This window comes from Sminthopsis crassicaudata, chromosome 3 (assembly GCF_048593235.1).
Source record: "Sminthopsis crassicaudata isolate SCR6 chromosome 3, ASM4859323v1, whole genome shotgun sequence".
Classification (NCBI taxonomy): domain Eukaryota; kingdom Metazoa; phylum Chordata; class Mammalia; order Dasyuromorphia; family Dasyuridae; genus Sminthopsis; species Sminthopsis crassicaudata.
The window spans coordinates 605,405,153-605,424,255 of record NC_133619.1 but is presented as its reverse complement, the minus strand read 5'-3'; the positions used below and the strand labels follow the sequence as shown (position 1 = coordinate 605,424,255).

Genomic DNA, 19,103 nt, shown 5'->3' with positions numbered 1-19,103 from the left:
AAGAGTTTCTGAGGCACCCACAAGATGTTGCCTTCGTTTCCAGGATGGTCTTGAGTTTGTCAACCCAATTACTTATCACATCGCTATCCCAGCTTCCCTTAAGGGCGCTACTATCTTCCCAGCTCCTCAGACCCACAAGTTAGGCGGCTTCCTCAGCCAACTCCTCACTGTCTTACTGACCGCCATATCAATCCATTGCCAACGCCTGCCGATTCCATTTTGGCAGTCTCGAATCCGTCCCTTTCTCTCTGTCACTAGGGCTGCCATTCTAGGTAGACCTCCATCACATCATGTCTGGACTATTGCAGTAACTGTTGGTGGGGCTGACTGCCTCAAGTCCTCCCCGCTCCAATTCAGCCTCCCTTCAGCCACTAAAGGAATCTCCCCAAAGCACAGATTGGACCATATCACCCTCCCTCCCAAACACACTCAGTAATCTCCAGGGACTCCCCATCCCCTCCAGAACCAAATACAAAACTCCTCTGACTGGGGTTTAAAACCCTTCCTACTGTGGCCTCCTTCCCACTTTTCTAGTCTTATCTCACCTACTACCCCACATGTATTCTCCAGTCTAATGACACTGTCCTTACTCCTATTCTTTGCATAGGATACTCCATCCCCTGACTCAGGGCATTTTCTCTGACTGTCCCTTTGCCTGGAATGCTCTCGCTCCTCAACTTCACCTCCTGTCTTCCTTTAAGTCTCAGCTAAAATCCCACCTGCATGAAGCCTTTCCTGGTCCCCCTTAATGCTAGTTTCTTTCCTCTGAGTTCTAAGTCTATCTATTTGTCTGTCTCTGTTCTTTCCTCCATATCTCTTTCTCCTTTACTCCATCCCTCCTTCTCTGTCTCCCTGTCTCTCCCTCCTCTCCCTCCCTCCTTTGAACCTTACAACATTCCAAGGAGATATTAATCCTAATAAGGACTTATTAATTATTAAAAAGAAGCTATAATAGTTCCCATTTTATAGACAAGAAAACGGAGGCAAGCAGATTAAAATGTCTTGCCCAGGGTCACACAGCTACTAAGACTCTTAAGATAGGAGGATCTGAACTCAGATCTTCCAGATTTTAAGTCTGTATTTTATCTACTGCTCGGCCTAATTCTGGCCAAGAATGTGTGTAATCTATCATATCGCTCTCATTCTTCTCTTCTATTGGCCAACTAGTCCCAGTTCCTTTAGCAAATCCTCACATGGTATGATCTTGAGGCACTTCATCAACTTCACCCTCCTGGTCACTCCTCTGAAGATGCTTTTTGGTTTGTCAATGTTCTTCCCCAAATGGTCCCAGCACTGGATGTAATATTCCTTCTATAAACTTCTGCCCCTTCTCCTACCATCCACCACCTACTCCACTGGACACAATACTTCTATAAACTTCCAAAAACTCCCCCAACTATCCCTCCTTCTTACCATCTTGTGAGATCATATGCATATTGCTTTTTTCTTTTCTGTTTTATTTTTTTCTCCCTCCCTTCTTCCCACCCCTCTCCTAGATGGCAAGTAATCCAATATATGTTAAACATGTGCAATTCTTCCATATATGTTTCTACATTTATCAGGCTGCACAAGAAAAATCAGATCAAAAAGGGAAAAAATAAGAAAGAAAACAAAAAACAACCAAAAAAAAAACCCAACCAAAAAATGTGCTATGTTGTGGTCCACATTCAGTCCCCATAATCCTCTCTCCATCACAAGTCTATTGGAATTGGCCTGAGTCTCCTCTCTGTTGAAGAATCACATCCATCAGAATTGATCCAGATGCATATTTCAAAACTCTTTACTGTTATTACCAGATTCTTTCCTTAGGTGTTAACAGGTGATTTTAAAGTGTCTTTTAAGTTGTAATTGGGTGGTGATCTAGTCTCTGGCTCAAAGAGAACTTAGGAGAGTGGAAGATAAGCCCCTGGAACAATTTAAATGGAGGGAGGGACAATGCAGAGATGATTAATGTAAGGGTTACTGAGGAGGGAGGCATTGGAGGGGGCTGGAAGGCTTTAAAACTGCTGGACCAGGAGATGTAAGGACGAGTTCCTCCATTTAAACAGTTGGTACAGTCATCTTGGCACAAAAGCTCCCCGGGTTATTGGAAAGACATTTAAGAACCTTTAAGCAGTAGCGGAATGGGAAATGAATGATTCCTATCTATTTTTCTCCTCCATGTCTTCCTCATTTCTTTTTTCTCTCCCCTGCCTCCCAATGTCAGTGATTGACATCTCAAGGTGGGTTGGGAGTGGAAGGGTCTGAGTTAATAAGCCCCCAGCTGGGAAGGGAATCTGCAGGGTTCTGGTCGTACTTGTGATCTGAACTTCTTTTGCTCTGCTTTTCTACCTTCTTTTAGTTTACTGGACAATGCTGGACTCAGAATTGGAGACCATGACCTCTGTTCTTTTTGCCTGGGATTCTCTCCTTCCTCATTTTCAGGTCCTAATTTCCCTGCTTTCTTTAAATCTCAGCTAAAATCCCACCTTTTCAAGGAAGGCTTTCCCAATCTAACTTAATTTTAATGCTTTCCCTCTTTTGATCATCTCAAGTTTATCCTATATGTATTTTTTTTTGGTATGTAGTTGTTTGCATATTGTCTCTCTCGTTAGCCCGTAAACTTCAAGAGAGCAGGTCTGACTGTCTTTTGCCTTTTTTTTTTTTTCTATCCTCAGGTCTGAGGATCTATATCTGGCAGACAGTAGGTGTTTAATAAATGCTTTTGACTGATGACCAAACCTTATCTACTTCTACCTAAATACCTCTACTTTTAGAATACCACAGAATGTTAATGTAGTTTTTGGATTTTGGTTTTGTTGGACTCAGATTCACAGATTAAGTACTTTAGGACCAGTGACTACCACTTTCAGGGTACTAGGGGTAACCTTGTGGGGCAACTATTCCTACTTACTGTAGCCCACAAATCCTGCTAGTGGACAACCAGTGGCAAATAGCTTCAGTTAGCTTACAATAGAGGAATTTCCTAAGCCAAAATAGCAAGAACAGTAATTACAAAAACATTTCTGCTCAAAGTCTGGAATTTGCTCTTTCACACACAGAAATACACACAAAGTCTATGGGAAAAGTGAGCTCAATCTTAAGAGGATGGCGGTCCTTTAAATGGATATGGCAAAGAATCGCTCACAACTGTTGGTACCAGAAATGCTTTCTCCCATAGAGGAGTCTTTATTTATTTGTCAGCTCCTTTCTGGAGGAATTAGCTCTTTCCTGTCCCATCTCTTCAGTACCAGCTGAATATATTGTCTGCCTCTAGACCAGTCTTTCTAAATGATGTGACCAATGGATGTGAAATAGGAGAGGGAAGTAGGAAGAAGGGAGACAGACAGACAGACAGAGACAGAATGCAGCTCTTTCTTCCCAAGAGAAAGTTTCTCTCTAAGGACTCTAGCTCCAGTTTTTGAATTGGAATTCTTCACCACTGGACTAGCCAATTGCTGAGATCTGTTCCACTATTTAAAGTTCCCAACTTCAGATAATTAGTTTATTTGCTTAACCAATCAATTGTTCCCATCTTTTCCCAATCAATAAACTTCCCACCTCTCAAAAAGATCACAGGCCATGGACCATGGTTTTTATACATTTTAACCTTCAGAAGCCCTTATATCGTTTGTCAGTGGAGGTAAAGGAGTGTGTAGAACTCCTTTCCTTAGGTTTTAAGGATTTTATTGATGCTTTTAATAGTGCTTAAGAATAATGAGGTACCAGATCTATACCACAAAGTAGTAATCATCAAAACAATTTGGTACCAGTTAGAAAATAGGGAAGTTGATCAGTGGAACAGATTAGGTACACAATGTACATAAGTAAACAAACATAGTAGCTTGTGTTCAATTAACCCAAAGACCCCAGTTACTGATGTAAAGTCTCATTAGTCAACAAAAACTGCTAGGAAAACTGGAAAGCATCATTCAGAAATTAAGTCTAGACTAACATTTCATAAGTTCATATCAAGACAAAATCCAAATGGAGATATGATTTAGCATAAATAAGTGACATCATAAGTAATTTAGAAGAATGAAGAAGAAATTTCATGGCTGGATACAGGAAGAGCTCAAGACCAGACAAAAGAGAAAAAGGATCATAGAAAATAAAGGAGACGATATTGATTAAAATTTAAAAGTTTTTCCCCAAAACAAAACTAATGCAGTTAAAATTAGAAGTGAAACAAACAAGTAACTGGGGAAAAATCTTTACGGCATGTTTTTCATGATATGAAAGCAATTGAGCCATTCCTTAATAGAAAAATAATCAAAGAATATGAAGGGGGAGTTTTTGAAGGAAAAAATCAAGCTATCAACAACCATATTTTCAAAGTGCTCTAAATAATCAGAGCAATGCAAATGATAGGAATTCTGAGATTGCACTTTATCAGATTGACAAAGATAACATAATAGGAAAATGACAAATGTTGGAGGGGCTATGGGAAAATAGCAACATCAATACATTATTGGTGGAAATGGGGGTGGTCCAGCCATCCTGGAAGATAATTTGGAGCTATCCTGAAAAAGTCATATATTTCCTTAGATCTAGCAGTACCAGGAGAAAACAATTATACACTAACTACATTACAATTCTGAGAGACTTGAAACTGTATCAATGAAACAATAAATCATGGTACCAGAAGGCCAAAGATGAAGCACATTGCCCACCTATTGACAAAGAGGTTCTGCATAAAATGCAGAACGTGACATACATTTTTTGGACTGGCCAATGATTATGTATGTTTGTATGTGTGTGTATCTATATCTAAATCTATATCTATATCAGGTTTTTTTCTTTTTTGATGTTATTCAGTGGGGGAGAATATAGGAGAAATAAGAGGGAGAGAAAATTAAAAATTACATTTACAATTAAAAAATTAAAATGATGAAAAATAAATGAACATTTGTATACCACAGAATTCTTCTTCTAAGATGTCTTAAATTTGTCCTGAAGAGCCAGCACTCTTTCTGGGTCAACAAGTTCCCATCCAATCTAGCTGACATCTCGTCTTCCTCCCATGAAACCTGTCCAGCCATTTTGCCTTAGTGGAAGTCCTTAGTTTATCCTCTCTCAATCTGCCATTCCAACCCTACTCACTGCTCTGTATTATTGTCTCTCCTCATTTCCGTTCTCCTTCAAGATTCTACTTTTGCCTTTCTAGGACCTTCCAGCCTTTTTTTTTTTTTTTTTTTTTTTTTTTTTGAGAATCCCTTTGAAACAACCAGATGCACTCTGTATATATCTTGTGTGTCCCTAATAATTGGCAAATTAGAAGGTGAGTTCCTGGAAAATGGATTTTGAAAACTGATTTTTTGCCTTTGTTTTTTCCCTCATTTCCCTATCAGTGTTTTATCACAATGCCTGTAATATAATAAACCCTTTATTATTGTACAAAAGTACAATAATAAATTAGTTTGCATTGTACTAGGTGTGGGGACATAAAGACCCCTCTTCTCCCCAAGAAAATCCTGACTTCCATTCTTACAACTGCCTGAAGCAATAAGTGCTCTTATAATTCCCTTTTTGCACTTGAAACTGAGAAAAAGAGAGATAAGTGTCTAAATCTAGATTTATATTCAGGTCTTCCTAACTCCAGACTCAATGTTCTGTCTGCTGCTCTACTTAGATGCTGAGGCGTAGAAAAGTGAGGAGGAAAAAAATGAAGGCTGAGGGAAGAGCTACAGGATTTTGGATTGAAGTCTTTGGTGGCCTTAGAAAGATCAGGTTTGGTTTAAAGAAAGTAGGAAGGAAGGGGGAAGAAAGGAAAAAGAAGCAATGAGTGTAAGGATTTCACCTCTTGGAGCTTCAGTTTCCCCATTTCTAAAAGGAAGATTATATGGTGCTGGCCTTTTTTCAATCACAAGTGCTTTCACAGAATCATAGATTTTGAGCTTGAAAGGGACCTCACAGTCATATCATCCTGCAAATCATTTCCCCTACTCTATAAACTCCAATGGCTTTCTATTAATTCTTTTGGTTGTTCAGTCATTTTGGAAATATATTTAATGAGGTTATACCTGTATAATATACATCTGATTGCTTGCCATCTTGGAAAGGGTGGTGAGGAGGGAGGAAAGGGGAAAAAATGGAAATCAACATCTTATAAAAGTAAATGTTAAAAATTAATATGTGACAGGAAAAAATAAAATACTATTAAGTGGAAATAAAAATCCAGAATGTCAAATCTTGAAAGGGCCTTAGAACCCAAAATATCAGATTTAAAAGAGACTTTAAAACACAAAATTTCCTAACTGAAATGGATTTTAGAACCTAGAATGTCAGTTCTAGGAAGATGTTTAGAACATGGAATATTAAATCTTAAAAGGATTTTACAATCCATCTATTTCAATCCTTTACATACACAAATTCTCTCTCTCTCTCTGTCTCTTTCTCACTTTGTCTCTCTGTCTCGTCTCTCTATGTCTCCCCCTCCCAAAGCAGATGAATTTGTGGCAAGGTCATTTATAGAGCCCAGGTCTTTTCTAACTGCTTGATCTCCCTCCAGATCTCTCAGTATATCATACCCTATTTAAACTTCCAAAACAAAATGGTGAACCTGCTTTCTGGGGCAGTCAGAAAACAAAATCCAGTTGAATTTAAGTAAGACACTTTCTGGGTTTCTCGTGCCTAATGTGCCTCCTTGGATAACCTTTGGACTCAAGTGAAAGGATTTCTAAGTGCATACCTGGACCACGTCCCACCAAGATGTTATGAGCTCAACCAAGAGAATGACTAGGAACATGAGAATGAGAGGGGAAGTATTGCCAACTAATCTATCAGGCTCTCTTCCACTCTGAGTCACAGAGAGATCCATTGCTTGGGCTGTCTAGAAGGGAAAATGTCACAGAAGGCACTGCCTGCTGATTTCACTCCATTCCTAGGTCACCATCAGGACAAGAGCTCGGGGTCTGGCACAGCCCTAGAGGCTCAACTTCTGCTGATTTTCTTTAATGAGACACAAGACTCTGTTCCCTGAGCCCTTATGGCATCCAAGGGCAATCCAAGGCATCATATTTTTTTAAATTCCATATGGACATCAAACAAGGTACCAAAACTAGCGGCGAGACTCATTCTACTTTGGAATAAGCATTCATTCTTCCATTTATTCCTTTACCCACTTAATCAGTCAAGCCTGACTGTGGAAGATCTTAAATGCTAGCCTAATTTATAATTTGTGTTTTTATCTAGAAATGAAAGGGAGCCACTGCAAGTTTTTGAGTGAGGGAGGGGTTGGTGAGATGGTTGGATATATATATATATATATATATATATATATATATATATATTAGAAGGATTATTTTGCAGATTGTTCTTTGTCTTTCATTCTCAAAGAGGACCATGGCATTGGGAAGGTGAGGCCATTGGATTTAAGTGAGGGGAGACTCCAAGTCACCAGCTCTCTCTCTTTCCTCCTGAGCCATCAGGGCAAGGTGCAGATCAGGAACACTAGAAACATTGGCTCCTGTGTGACATGAGACTAATTATTAACCTGTAGGTCTTAGGAAACTTCTAGGACTTATATACTAATTCATGGATAGATGGAAATCCTGTAAAGGATGTTCCCACAGTGAGGAAGTCATAGATCCTTTGCATTTTCACCAGCTGTGTTAACAAAAAATGGAGTAGAGAGGGGAGGGACTAGAAGCAGAGACCAATTATGAGGCTGTTTCATTATGGGTAGGAGGTGAACAAGGGTCTGAACCAAATATAGAGCAACTGAATTTATTTAAGAAATTGATTCTAAATACCTGTGATTTCTTTATTGCTGGAAATCAGAAAAGGAAAGGCTGAATAATCAGGTAGCAGGGATGCTGAAGGAGAATTTTTCTCCTTTTTCAGATAAGGAAACTGAGACCCAGAGAGGTAAAAATACTCACTTCTGTTTTAGCAGAGGCAGGAGGCTTGAATGATGCACAGATCCAGGGCTAACTCATTTTTGACCTCTTCATGCCATTGAACATTCCTAAACCTCATCTTCCCCAGCTTCGAAAGGGTAGAATAGTATCTTTGTTTCAAGGAGAATTAAATACGATACTTTAATGCACTGATTCAGATCTTGGAATGTTAGAGGTCATCCAGTCCAATGCCTTCCTGAAGCAAGAATTCTTTCTGCAAAATCCCCAAGTGGCCATCCAGTTACTGCCTGGATACCCACCAGGATGGGGAGGTCACTTCCTCCCTTCCCAAGTTTCCCTTCCCAAGTTTCACTGGGGGACCATTCTAGTTGGCGTATCTTTGACTCCTTCTAACTTGAACCCATTGGTTTTAGTTCTTTCACAAAAAAAGTTCAATTACATCTTCAACTTGTTATGTTGTTTTTGAGTCATTTAAATCTTTGTGGCTCTCCCTGACCTCATGGTCATGGGAGTGATACTAGGGAGGGGCACTTTAGTCCTTAAAGCTACAGGACGATGAATGGATGGGGGCACCTCATGCAAGAATAATGGCAGAGTTGGCTAGATTGTAGCTTATGGTTCCAGAACTGGGGGGAGGAGGCCAGAAAAGGAAGCCACCCATCAGGATGATGGCTCTCCAGGTTGGGTGCTCCTCCAGGACATGGTCTCTGATGTGGTTGATGGATTGGCAGAGGGAGATGTAAAGGAGATGATGGAGGGGAAGGAAATCTGGAAGGAGCTATTCTGGGGGTGAAGGGCTTTTAGTACCTATAAAGGTCAGCTACAGTATGGATAATGCATAAGGATAGATAGTCTTAAAGCCCCAAAGTCATTTCTATTTGAATTTTTTGGATGTGTTTTCATACTGACGTTTTAAGAATGGGAATAATTAATATTCTGGGAATTCACTCCAAAAAAGAAATAATGAAGCCACGAGGGGAAGGCTTGACTCAGGAGAGTCTGGGGTGCTGCCAGTTTCTTCATGCTGCCCACTCCTCCACTCTGCATCCTATTCTAGGCTTCCTCCACCATGAAAGTGCATCTTTATTGCAGGACTCTGGGTAGCGAAGGCCCTCACAGCCCTCACAGCTGTACCCTCACAGAAAGGTAGTGAGGAAAACTAAAGTCAAGGTAGTTGTGAATTTTGTAAATCTGTTCTAGAAATGAGAACTCTGTGGTCTTAGTCCAATCCTTGGAAACAATGTAGAAGCCTTCATCTCTTTTCCATTGAGGGGATGCCAACTTACACAAAACTTTTCCTCCTTTTTTGTACCAATTATTTATGCTGCAAATTAACCCCCTGCTGTATACATTGTGCTACCCTTTTTGTCTAGTTCCACTGCGCAACGTGGGGCATTCTAGGATCTTGGTATGTACCTAATTATAATCCTTCTTAATCCAACTCAGTTGCCATCATTTCCATATAAACAACCCTGATCCTTTCCTTCCTCCTGTTGTGCCCTAATAATTGAATGTTAATGTTCTCTCTTCCATCTCCTAGAACATTTCATCTGTACTTCTCCCTTGGCTCTATCCCATGCAACTTTCTATTGTACTTATACTGTACTTTTGGTACTTATTATATGATGCTTATATTATTTCATATTTCATATTAATATTAAATTAATATTATACAATATAATAAAATTATAAATAATAAAATGTTAAATATTTTATTAAATATCATTAAATGTTAAAAATATTTAAAAATAATAAAATTAATATTAAATTGTAAGCTCCTTGAGGACAGGAATTATATTCTTTTACATTTTCTTACCACTAAACACAGATTTTTGACACATGGCAGGTGCTTAATAAATACATGTTCTTGAATAGAGGAGGCAGAGAGGTCCAGAGATATCATGGGAGCTTATGAACCTGCCTCTGTCCACTAAAGTGCCCTAAGTAAATTCCCTCTTGTACCGTCTCAACAGGGCAAAGTTCGGAAGAGTTCCAGGTGACACCCTGGCTCTTTGAATCCGTCTTTCAAAGAATCCAGCTGCTACAAGAAGCTTAATTTTGCCCTTGTCTTTTTTAAGGGTGAAAAAAAATGTTTGGATTTTTTTCCCCAAAGAGAGATGGGGAAGGGAATGAACTGTAGTCAAGTTGCTATTTCTTTGTCCCTGCAGGAGGTCTTGGTGGGGCCACAATCATTGATGCCTTAGACACTCTGTATATCATGGAGCTGGAGGATGAGTTTCAAGAGGCCAAAAACTGGGTGGAGAAGAGCTTCGACTTGGATGTGGTGAGTTGTAGAACCTTGTATGTCAAAGCTTGAAGGGGCCCTAGGACAGAGAATGTTGGAACCTAGAATATCATGGCTGGGAGGGGCCTTAAAGCAGAAACGTCAGAGCAGGGAACACATATTAGAAAGACCCTATAACAGAGACTATCAGAACTGGGAGGGATATTAGAACATGGAATGTCAGAGCTGGGAAACTCCTAGTCAGATCTGGAATGGGCTTAAGGACCCAGAATGTTAGAACTAGAAAGGACCTTAGGACCAAGAGTGTGAGTAGTAGGAAGGATGCTAGAACACAAAATGCCAGTACTAGGAAGGTTCTTTGGACATGGGATGTCAGAGCTGGAGAGGACTTTAGACTATAGACAGAAGTAGAAAGGACTTTAGAACTAAGAATGTCAGAAATGGAGGGCTTTAGAACATAGAATGTCAGAGCTAAAAAATATCTTAGGACATTTGTACTGGAAGAGACTTTGGAAAAACTGGAAAGAACTTTAGAAGGTAGAAGGACTTCTAGGGGCCCATCTCTCTCCTACGGGGCAGACAACTGAGCCTAAAAGACATGATTGATCAGGGCCATGTGAGTGAAGAATGAAAGGCAAAAACTTGAACTCACGTTTTCTGATCCATTTGGTTCTCTTTCCTTTGGTGTCAGAAAATCAGCTCTCTTGTTTTAAACTTGTTTTTAGCGAAGAATACAACTCCTGTTTTCCCAGCTTGATCTCTACATGTCCCTACGCCCACACTACAATCTCTGGTGGCCCCGAGGGAGTGAAATGAATGAGACAAATATTATATGTGACTTCCCGGCATACAACAGTCTTACTTACCTTGAACAAGGAGGATGCACATGTAACCTGAGAAAGCCCCAGAATCTGACCCTTCAAGACATCCGTCGGGGCCCCACGATGATTAGGCCCAGCGGGGCCTCACACGCCATTTTCTCATCCAGAGTCATCCTGTTTTTCTCAGAATAGCATCTTGCCTTTTTTATTTTTAATTTTTGAAAGAATTGATCACGGGAGCTTAGGGCAGGCCAAAGGGGAATGACTTCAGATGTCACCAGATATGGAGGGAGGAGTTTTCTGAGGTCTGTGGCTCCAACCTCAGGGAAATCATCCTTATTAAACTAAGATTAGGGAGATTTCAAGGCCAGGAGGCTAAGATCATCCAGGAGAGCCTGGGTCTCTTGTCCAGCTGGCTTCTGTTTGTCTCCTCCTTCTTTTCCCTTGTTGTCCTCCCTCCCTTTTCCCTTCTCTGATTTTCTTTTTTTTCCTTTGTCCTTCCTCTTCCTTTATCCTTTGTTTATCAAAAGATAACCAATAAAACTAATTTATTGTATAGCTCTTTACAGTTGAGAAAGTCTCCCCCTCCCCCCTCCCCTGTAATGTAATGGGAATATTATTATCCCCACACAGTGATCTGGTGTCAGAGGCCTTCTTTCTGCAATCATAATAGAAAGTCAACTTTCCTTTTTAAAACTGGACCTGTGATTTCATGGACCTGAGAACTCCCAGGGAGAAAGCTCCCCCTTCCAGTGCAGACTGACAGATCCCCGCTCCTCTGTGTATAGGGAAGTCGGTCACCCCAGGAGCCTCCACCCTTCGGCCTTCACTGCCTCCTCAGTGTTTGTAAAGCGCATTCCTCATCATGCTTCTGGGAAGCAGATGGCACATGTTCCCATTTACAGAAAAGCAAACTGAGGTTCAGGGAAGGGAACGTCTGGCCCAGGGTCCCACAGCTCATTTTGGGACAGAGTCAGCATCAGAATCCCTTTCTCTTTAGACCCAGCCTCTGGTAATGATCTTTCACTTTTCATTTTCCCTTCAGTCCCTTCATTTCTCGTGCCTGGCCCCCATTTTCTCTCTGAAGCTGCTCTCCCTCACCTGTCTATTATTAACAATGATGAACGTTTAGAACTTAAGGGTTTATATAAAAGAATCAATATAAAATGTTTTAAAATTTAAAATAATAATAAAAATAAACTTAAGGGGTGAGGTTGATGCAGTGGAGAGAGTGATGATTCTGGAGTACTGAGTTCAAATTCTGTCTCTGACATTCACTTGGGCAAAGTTACTTTATCTCCCTGGGACTCAGTTTCCTCATCTGTAAAAGAAGAGGGAGTGGGCTCTTGGTCTTCCTGCTCTACAAGTATGTGTCTCTAAAACTCAGGCAGGGCAGCTGTCCAAAGTAGCAAGAGAGAAAAGCAGCCCCTTCTCTGCCCAGCACCCAGAGGGTCCAATAGAGTAGGCTGCTTCAGTGTGCCCAGCAGGCATCCTAGGGAAGGAGCCAAGAGTCACTTTTACTTGTCGAGTCACCAGCCTGGGATTTGCTGTGAGCCTCCCAGTCCAGGGCCAGACCCCAAGCCCTCTCCCACAACTGGGTCTGGGGTGGGTGCCTTCTGAGGCAGCTGGGCCCTTTGGGGAGAGCCTGAATCCAAATCACAGCTTTGCAGCTTCCTCACTGTGTGACCTCAGGACCCTGTCTGGTCCTACCATCCTACCATCGGTTCAGACAAGGCTTGGAGGACCTTTCCTTCTTCTTTAAGTCCTGTCATACTCTAAGAAATCTCATCAAGTTGGGATATCACAAACATATCTGGCCCAGGGAAGGGCTGAGGATGGGAAGGAGGCAGTTGTGGACTTACTGAACCTTTTCTCTTGTCATGAGGACTGACTGTGGCCTTGCTGCCCAATTCACCAAGTATTTTCCCCATTTTTTTTCCTGTGCTTTAGAAAGGAGATGCTTCTGTATTTGAAGTCAACATTCGATACATCGGTGGACTCCTCTCGGCCTACTACCTGACAGGAGAAGAGGTAAGACCTGCCAGGAACTTGGGATTACACATTCCATCAACTGGGAGAGCCCTTAGAACCTGGGATGTCAGGGCTGGGAGAGCCCTTAGAACCCGGGATGTCAGGGCTGGGAGAGCCCTTAGAACCCAGGAGGTCAGAGCTGGAAGAGCCCTTAGAACCCGGGATGTCAGAGCTGGGAGAGCCCTTAGAACATAAAATATCAGAACTAGAAAAGACCTTAGGATCAAGTTAGAATCAAGAGGTCAGAGTTGCAGAGAATCTTAAGGACTTAGAATATCAAAAGTAAGTAAACAGAGACCCAGAGAACTAAAGATATAAACATGACATTTTTAATCTGGGCCTATGAATCCATTTGTCACTCGGTGGGATGGGGACACCTAACAAAGGTGCTGTAATCCAGGTTCCTAACTTCCAGGGACTTAGAGGCCATGGTCCGTCTGCGCTCCAGAGACAACTGGGACCACCGAGGCTACAGGGCTGAGCCTGGGGTCAGAAAGACCTGAATTCAAAAACAGCCTCAGACCCTTAAGTGTGTGACCCTTTGCCAGCCACTTACTCTTTCTGCCCCAGTTTTCTCATTGACAAAATGAGGATAATAAAGCCCCTACCTCCCAAGTATCAAGCGATATATAGTATTTAAGAGCACACAGTAGGTGCTCCATAAATGTTTATTCCCTTCTGCTCTGGTCAGACTACACATAGAGTACATCGCTTACTTCTGGGGGGCCACGTTTTTGGGAAAGACATTGATAAAGTGGACGCCATCCAGAGATGGGCATCTCAGTCAGAGGAGGGCATCCAGGACCAAAAAGATCCTGAAGTCCATGCCATCTGAAGCCTGGGGGATTAAGGATTGGCTTGGAGCCAGCCTTAACTGGGGGGAGAGAGCGCTGGCTTGCTGAGGGGGAGGGGCTGTTTGTTCCAGAGGGCAGAATCAGGAGTTACAAAGGGAAGATGGGGAGAAGCAGATTTAGGTTGGGTGCCTCAAGTCCTGTAAGCTAGGCTAGTGCAGTGGGGGCTGGAGGCTCTCACTGGGGGCCGTAGGTCAGAGAGCTGCTCAGCCCTTACAAGTCCAGCCCTGTCATTCATAGATGGGGATACTGAGGCTCAGCTATGGGAAACAATTGCCCCAAATCACACAGCTACTATGTGACAAGGGCAGCATTTGGACCCCCAAGTCCAAAGCATTCGCTACCTCTGGAAGATGCCCTCTGACCCTAGGGATTAGAGAAATATAACCATAGAATTCTGTGATTCTCTGAGCTGATTCCTCTCAATGATTATAGGATTCTGCAGTTCCTGTTTGCCCCTTCCCCACCCACGTGGGGCCCCTGTAAAAAGTCAGTCTTCCTTTCACCATACCCCCCCTCCATCCAGAGACAAGTATTCTTTCCCAGCTTCTTGGGAAGGGCAGTGAGACCAAGGCCGCCAAGCTTAGAGAAATCAATCTTCACCCACACAGTTCTCCTCCACAAAATCTTTTCCTGCTTCCCCTGAACTATTTTGACAGTCCAGGCTTCGGGGTCAGTTTTGGAAGTAAAAAGCTGCTAGGCTTTTTCTCCTGAGTCACTAACACAGGCTTCTCTTGATCAAATGTAATCTTCGGAGGAGAGATGTCTGCTTGTACCAATTTGTCCCCAAATGATTCTTGATGGGAGCGCCAGGCTCCAGGGTACTTGAAAGTAGAATTTCCCCGTCTCCCAGTGACCGCCAAATGAGGAGTGGGAGAAACGCCTGTCTGCCCACCTGTCCAGTTAATGGCCTGGATGTGCCCGGAGGAAATGGGAAATTTCAGAACCAGGATTCAAGGCCAATCGACCGGGTTACTTCATCAACTCAGGCCTTCCCTGTGCTCTGCCTTTCTGAGCATCAGTAATTGTGAACAAGGCAAAGGCCTGGCTTTCTGGGAGTGATTTCTAGAAGGGGCCGCAGGTGCCACAGAACAAGGGCCAAAATTCGTCGGGAACATGAGGACTCCTTCAAGTTTCTGTAACAAATTACAGATTGCAAAGCTCTTTGCTCCCAACAGACCCATAATAAAGGCGGGCTGCAAATATTCCTAGCCTACCAGCTCTATGATCTTAGACGAACACGTCATTTTGCTTCCATGCCTCAATTTTGTTCTCTGTGAAATGGGATATTAATCTTTGTACTACCTACTTCAAAAGGGTTGCAGATGATTATAATTACTGCAGCAATCCTCAAAAATATCCTGGAGAACACATCCAGTAAAAGTCTACTGAAAACATACCATTATCACAGACCTGACTTTGTCCTTGATTACCCAAAAGTGGTATTGATTCAAAAACTATGAGAGCAGTATTTTTAATAGATAGATAACTGTACTGGATAGAGATAAGTGTACTGGCCTTGGGAAAGGAAGGCATGCATTTAGGCTCTGCCTTGGGTTTTTACTGGTTGGCTAACCCCAAGCAATTTGCCATCACAAACACTTATAATATCCAAGATAGATGAAACGACTGTTCTTCAATACATAGAATAAGCCCCAGTGGCAGTTGGGTGGCCCACTGGACCAGCTCTGGAGTCCGAAGGATCTGAATTCAAATCCAGTCTCAGACACTTATGAGCTGTGATTCTAGACAAGTCGCTTAACCCCAATTACCTCAATAAATAAATAAATAAAGCTCTAGCCTGGGATATCAGAATCTGGCAGGAGCAGGAGATAGATGTTATCCCAATTTTTCTGCCTGATGTTTCCAGTGAATCTACTGGTGATGCACTCCCATGAATATCTTAACTCATTCAGCGACAAAGGGTATCTGTTCAAGCTAATTGTGCAGCAGTCCATGTAAAAGAATAATAATAAGGGCATCCAGGTGAGCCAGTAGATAGAGCACCAGCCCTGAAGTCAAGAGAACCTAAGTTCAAATCTGCCTCAGACATTTAACGCTTCCTCGCTGTGTGACCCTGGGCAAGTCACTTAATCCCAATTGCCTCAGCCAAAAAAAAAAAAAAAAAGAAGAATGGAGAGCCACTTGTCCCCAAATTCCACTTAAAAAAGAGAAGATAATAAAAACTAGCATTCTTCTCTCTGATGATTATTTCCATTTATCTTCTCCATTTTGTTTGTATAGAGATATTTTCAAATTGTCTTCTCCTTAGACCAGTGGTCCTCAAACTTTTTAAATAGGGGCCAGTTCACTGTCCCTCAGACTGTGGGAGGGCCGGACTCTGTCTCCGCCCCTCAGCCCATTTGCCATAACCCGGAGGGCCCATAAACGTCCTCAAGGGGCTGCATCTGGCCGTAGTTTGAGAACCCCTGCCTTAGACTATGAGTTCTATGAGAGCATGGACTGGTTTTTATCCTTTCTTTTAACCTTAACAGTTAAAACAGGGCCCAGTATAAGGATGATTTACTTAAATCATTTACTTTAAATCATCCTTATCTCATAAATGTTTCCTAATTTGATTTTTATGTGACATTTATTACAAATCTTACATAATTTGACCCTCCCAACCCCTCTGCTTGTGGTACAATTGTGATTAAGCCCATTTTATAGAGGAGGACATTGCCCCAAACTAGGAACACTATAGCTGATACGAAAGCAGCTGAGTTGAATTCTCTTTCCACACTATGGAAATGAAATGGTGGCAGTGGGTGGGAAGACACTTCCACTGAAGCGGGCTTCAGCCAAGACACAGGACAAAAAGAGGGGTTATCCCTCCATAAGAACAAAGACTCTTAGACCCAAAGCTGGAAGAGAGCCAAAATCCTTGCTTTATGTGTGACACAGTGGATAGTATACTGAGCCTATAGTCAGGAATTCTGGCTTCAGACATTCAATGTGTGATCTTGAGCAAGTCACTTAACCTCTGTTTACCTGTTTCCTCCTCTGTAAAATGGGGGTTATACTAATAGCGCCTACCTCTTAGGGTTGTTGTGAGGATCAAATGAGATGATAATTGTAAAATGCTTAGCACAGTGCCTGGCACTTAATAAGAGTTATATAAATTATTATTATTATTATTATTATTATTATTATTAATCAACATCATCATCACCACTATCATCATGATCATGTTCGTCATCCTCTTCCCCTTCTGGGCACACTCAGAACCCCCAAAGCATAGTTTCAAACAAAGAAGGATGCCGGGTGTTCCCCTTTTCAGAAGGGGCTGTCCCCTGGGAGAGTAAGAACCAGCCTGGGCCCCTTCAGTAAGGATATTAGACAGCTGACCTCTCCCCCTGGTGGAGAGCATGAAAATGCTGCATTTCTGAGAGAGCTTTCCCTGCCAGATTAAGCTTGTGAGGTGCTGGCCATGGTACTCATCTGAAGTTTCTGCTTAGCTGAGTGCTTCTCGGTGGGCTTGGCAGAGACCAGAGGTGGGCACCAGGCTAATGGGTTAACTGCCTTGCTGTAGGGAGAATAGCTGGGAAAGACCCAGATCCCCCTTCTTTCTTTCTTTAAAGAAAGGAGACTCTTAGGTAATCCCCCAACAAGTCCCATGTGATGTGAGGACTTTGCCACAAGCAAGTGAAAAAAGATGCAGTTTAGGCATCACAAAAATAGAGTGAAGGACTTGGAATGAGGAAGATTTTAGTTTGAATCCTGAATCAGACACTGTTAGTTGTGTGACTCCAAAAAAGTCATTTAACATTTTTTTCTTTTCAATTTTCTATGAGGTTAAGTGACTTGTACAGGGTCACAGAGCTAGGAAGTGTTAAGTGCCTGAGTCTAGATTTGAATTTAGTCCAGTACTCTATCTAGTTGTCCCAACACTTAACCTTTCTTACTTAGCCTTGGCTTTCTCATTTATAAAATGGGAGAGGGGAGAAAGTAGTACCTTCTTCATAAAATCAAATAATTTAGATAAATAATCTCACAAAATGTAAATTTTTTACAAACTTGAGCTATTATTCCTTCTAATCTTTCTTTTGCTGCAGGGCAACATCATCTTTTGCTTAGAGACTCTATAAAGTGATGTTTAAAAAATCACACTATGAACCGAATATAGCTTTAATTTAGAATTTGACTTTGCCCCAAATTATTTAACAAGTTGGGTCATCCCTTGACTTCGGAAATGGAAATGCGAATAACCCCATTTGACAGATCTGAAAACTGACATTTCAAAGAAGTGAAATGACTTGCCTATAATAATAGCTGTTGTTTATATAACATTTGGCTATTTAAATAGAGGGTATAACACAGTAGTCACTTATATGTTGGGCCAGGGATCCTTCTTCATTATGAGTCAACCTAGATAGTCATAAAAGATGGTCTTTCATCTCTCAAATTTTGTGATTCTGTGAAGGTTCAGAGCAGAAAAGTCAGGATTCAAGATCACACAGCAAATACACAGTAGAGCTAGGATCTTTTAACTGAGGATTCATCCTGTCCTATGCTAGCCTTTGTGATGGAGAGAATAATTCATCCTTTCACTCAACTTCTCTGGGGACTTTTGGGCTCAAATTTGGATAAATCCTCACCCGTACAGAACCAAGTATAGTGGTGAATGAAAGGGAGGGCTGGGTGTAGAAATAAGACAGAAACTCCAATAATTAATGCAGTGATTCCTGAGAAGTACATTTGAAACTAGCAAACAAAATATAATAAAATAATTCTGGGAGAGTCTCTTACAAAAGCTTTTCCTGTAACCTTTAATTATTTACCCCATAGATCATTTCTACTTTCTCTAATTTGCATGAGATATGTTTAGTACATTATATATATATATATATATATATATATATATATATATATACACACACACACATATATAGCACTATATGTAATAGTGTTCATAGCTGTCATATGTTCATAATTGTATCTCAAGAAAGCTTCTTTTTTAAAAAAAATCTTTTAATAGTATTTTTTCCCTATTACATGTAAAACCAATTTTAAACATTTGGGTTTTTTTTTAAGTTTCTTCTCTTCTATGAGTCAGTAAGCAATCTGATATAGGTCATATGTGTAAAACATTTCCATATTAGTCATTTTGTGCAAGAAGACTCAAATAAAAAAAGAAAGAAAATGAAAAAATAACATGCTTCAATCTGTATTCAGCCAACATCAGTTCTTTCTCTGGAGATAAGATAGCATTTTTCATCATGAGCCTTTTGGGATTGTCTTTAAGAATAGCTGTCATTCACAGCCAATCATTGTACAGTGTTGCTGTTACTATGTATAATGTTCTTCTAGTTCT

At 41.3% G+C, this 19,103-nt stretch overlaps 1 protein-coding gene across 1 annotated transcript in view; it reads left to right on the top strand.

The window, feature by feature from the left end:
* Window positions 1–19,103, top strand: part of MAN1C1 (mannosidase alpha class 1C member 1) — a 218,617-nt gene that overhangs the window by 151,030 nt on the left and 48,484 nt on the right. The window contains 2 exon segments of the mRNA XM_074305793.1: window positions 10,010–10,125; window positions 12,858–12,938. Coding sequence (XP_074161894.1) covers window positions 10,010–10,125; window positions 12,858–12,938 — 197 coding nt within the window.